We start from the raw sequence: 2,444 nt of genomic DNA, 5'->3' as shown, positions 1-2,444 counted from the left end.
TTATATATTTACCCTCCATAAATTTTAATATTACATTAAAAAAAAAGTGTTCAAATACACATGGTAAAAATATGAATTTTATAAACACCAATGCTATAGATCACTAAATTTCTATCACTAACGTCATCACATGATCTGACAAGTAAAAAAAAAAAACAAAAATTAAGACACAAAATACATATGGCAGTAAGTGAGATTCACTACCACATTCTTAGTACAACCACTAATTAATGATCTGCATCATTTTTCTTTTATAAATTTGATAAAGATATTTCGATCATTTTAAAATAATTTAACACCATAAATAAATATTAAAATGCGAATACTGTTCAACTTTTCCGTCAACATTTCCGGTTTCTGCCAATTTGGTAAATTTTTTCGTACCATTACATCACTACACTACTACTACCGTTGCCAACCACGTAAAAACAATACAAATTCATGTGACTGTCATCACGTGTCACCTCCATTAATAAAATATATTATATGCCTAACAATAAAATGACTTAAATACCCCAAACGTGTATAATAAAAAAGGAGAGAGCAGCCCAGAAGGAGAAGGGCATAATTGGCAAACAAATCATGCAAGAGACAAGTACAATACATACTACAGTGACCATCATCATTCATTCATCTCCATTATACTGTATGTAGCCTAGACTAGACTAGACCTGTGACCTTCCTAACCCTCTCTTCAACATGTCTGTGTACCTCAGAATCGAATCAACCCTCTGCAACTTCAACTGTTTCTTGAACCTGTCGATGAAATCATCTGCTTGGGCATCTACCCCTTCCCCTTCCCCTTCCCCTTCCCCTTCCCCTTCCTCTTCGTCCTCCCCCCCACCACCATACGACGCCGTTTCCCTTTCCCTTTCCCTTTCCCTCTCCTCCTCCTCCTCCTCCTCCTCCTCGACCCTCACTTTCTCGCTCTTCCACTTCTTCATCTTCCCCACCGGAGGACGACGAGGAGCCTCGCCACCGCCGGAATTGTCAGACTTGCTTCTCGTCACTTGACGATCGAGAATCGGAGCTTGCACCTGAGGTGGGTCGGGTTGGCGGGTCTGGATGTGGGTCTGTGATTGGTCTGGGTGTTCTTCGGATCTGTAGAGAGAGAACTCGAAGGATCTGAGTCGTTGCAATAGAGATGGAGCTCGGACTAATTGCTGGGGTGGTGGGTACTGGTGGTTGTGTTGTTGTTGATTAGCCTCCTCAGATTGTGGTGGTGGTGGGTGTTGATTGTTGTGATGAGTTTTGAGGGGTTTTTTTGAAGTGAAGAACAGAATGGCGACAATGAGATTCAAGACACAGAAGAAAACAGTGGGTGTGGACCAGCTCGCCATCAAAGCCCACATGTTAGCTACCACTGCTTCTGCATCTTCCATGGTTGGTTTCGCGGGAGGGAGGGAGGGAGAGAGAGGGAGGAGAGCGAGGAGGGGTGAGATATTTATTTGCCGATTTTGATTCTTTTTTATTTAAGATATGAAGATTTTCTTTTCATTTCCTTTCATTTACGGAGTCGGTGTCAATTAGCATATATATTAGCCTATCAATTGGTATTATGATATTATTATTAATTTTATTTATTATACAAGTTATAAATAATTAATATCATATAAATAATGTCACATCATCTGTTAGTATATTAGTGTGTACATTGATTAATACATATAGAATTATTCTTTACGTAACTCATATTTTAAGTTTGTGAGTTTGAGAATTATGATTTAAAAAGAGAAAATTTATTTAGTTATAAGTTTTGAATTGAGTTTTGAGTTTTTGACGTGATATATAAAATGAGAAAAATTGTTTGGTTATAAATTTTAAAAAAAAATTTCAAAATTTAATTTAAAAACTTATAACTCATGACCAAACAAACAACTAAAAATATTATTAAAAAATTTATTCTAAATTTATAATCAAACTCTTTTTAAAATTCAATTTAAAAAAATAATTTGTCATTTTGGTCTAAACAAAATAATTTCTATATTTAAAAAATATCAAAAATAAATATAAATTTTTTTCCCCCCAAATAACAGGTGGTGATTGACAATTGTTAAAAAAAAAAATTACTATTCTAATCAATCGGCCAGACAACTGATCGGACATCCGGGGATGTTCAAGGACGACCCAAAGCACAAATTCAAAAATCAAAAACTCACACAGCCAATCATATATTGGATTGTGTTTTCAAAAGTGGCGTTAGAATTAAATTTTGAAAACTTAAACCAAATATAACATTGAAATGTAGACGTAGAATTATAATTTAAAAGATATACCAAACACAACCATTTATTTGCAGATTTTGATTCTTTTCGATTCAAGTGTGAAATGAAGATTTTCATTTCATAATATAGGCTTGTTGGGAATTTAGTTATTTTAATTAGTTTTTTAATTTTTTTAAATTATTTTAGTTTGATTAAAATATATTTTTTGAATGATAATTG

General features: G+C 34.1%; 1 protein-coding gene across 1 annotated transcript; it reads right to left on the bottom strand.

The window, feature by feature from the left end:
* Nucleotides 1–438: 438 nt before the first annotated feature.
* Nucleotides 439–1,686, bottom strand: LOC114279860 (uncharacterized). The gene has a single exon (XM_028222153.2). It carries the CDS (start codon nt 1,380–1,382, stop codon nt 666–668), a length of 717 nt encoding a protein of 238 aa, XP_028077954.2. The 5' UTR covers nt 1,383–1,686; the 3' UTR covers nt 439–665.
* Nucleotides 1,687–2,444: the final 758 nt, after the last annotated feature.

Source organism: Camellia sinensis, chromosome 5 (genome assembly GCF_055761805.1).
Source record: "Camellia sinensis isolate YWXY chromosome 5, ASM5576180v1, whole genome shotgun sequence".
Classification (NCBI taxonomy): Eukaryota; Viridiplantae; Streptophyta; class Magnoliopsida; order Ericales; family Theaceae; genus Camellia; species Camellia sinensis.
The sequence above is the reverse complement of the archived record's forward strand: the minus strand, read 5'-3'. Positions and strand labels throughout refer to the sequence as shown.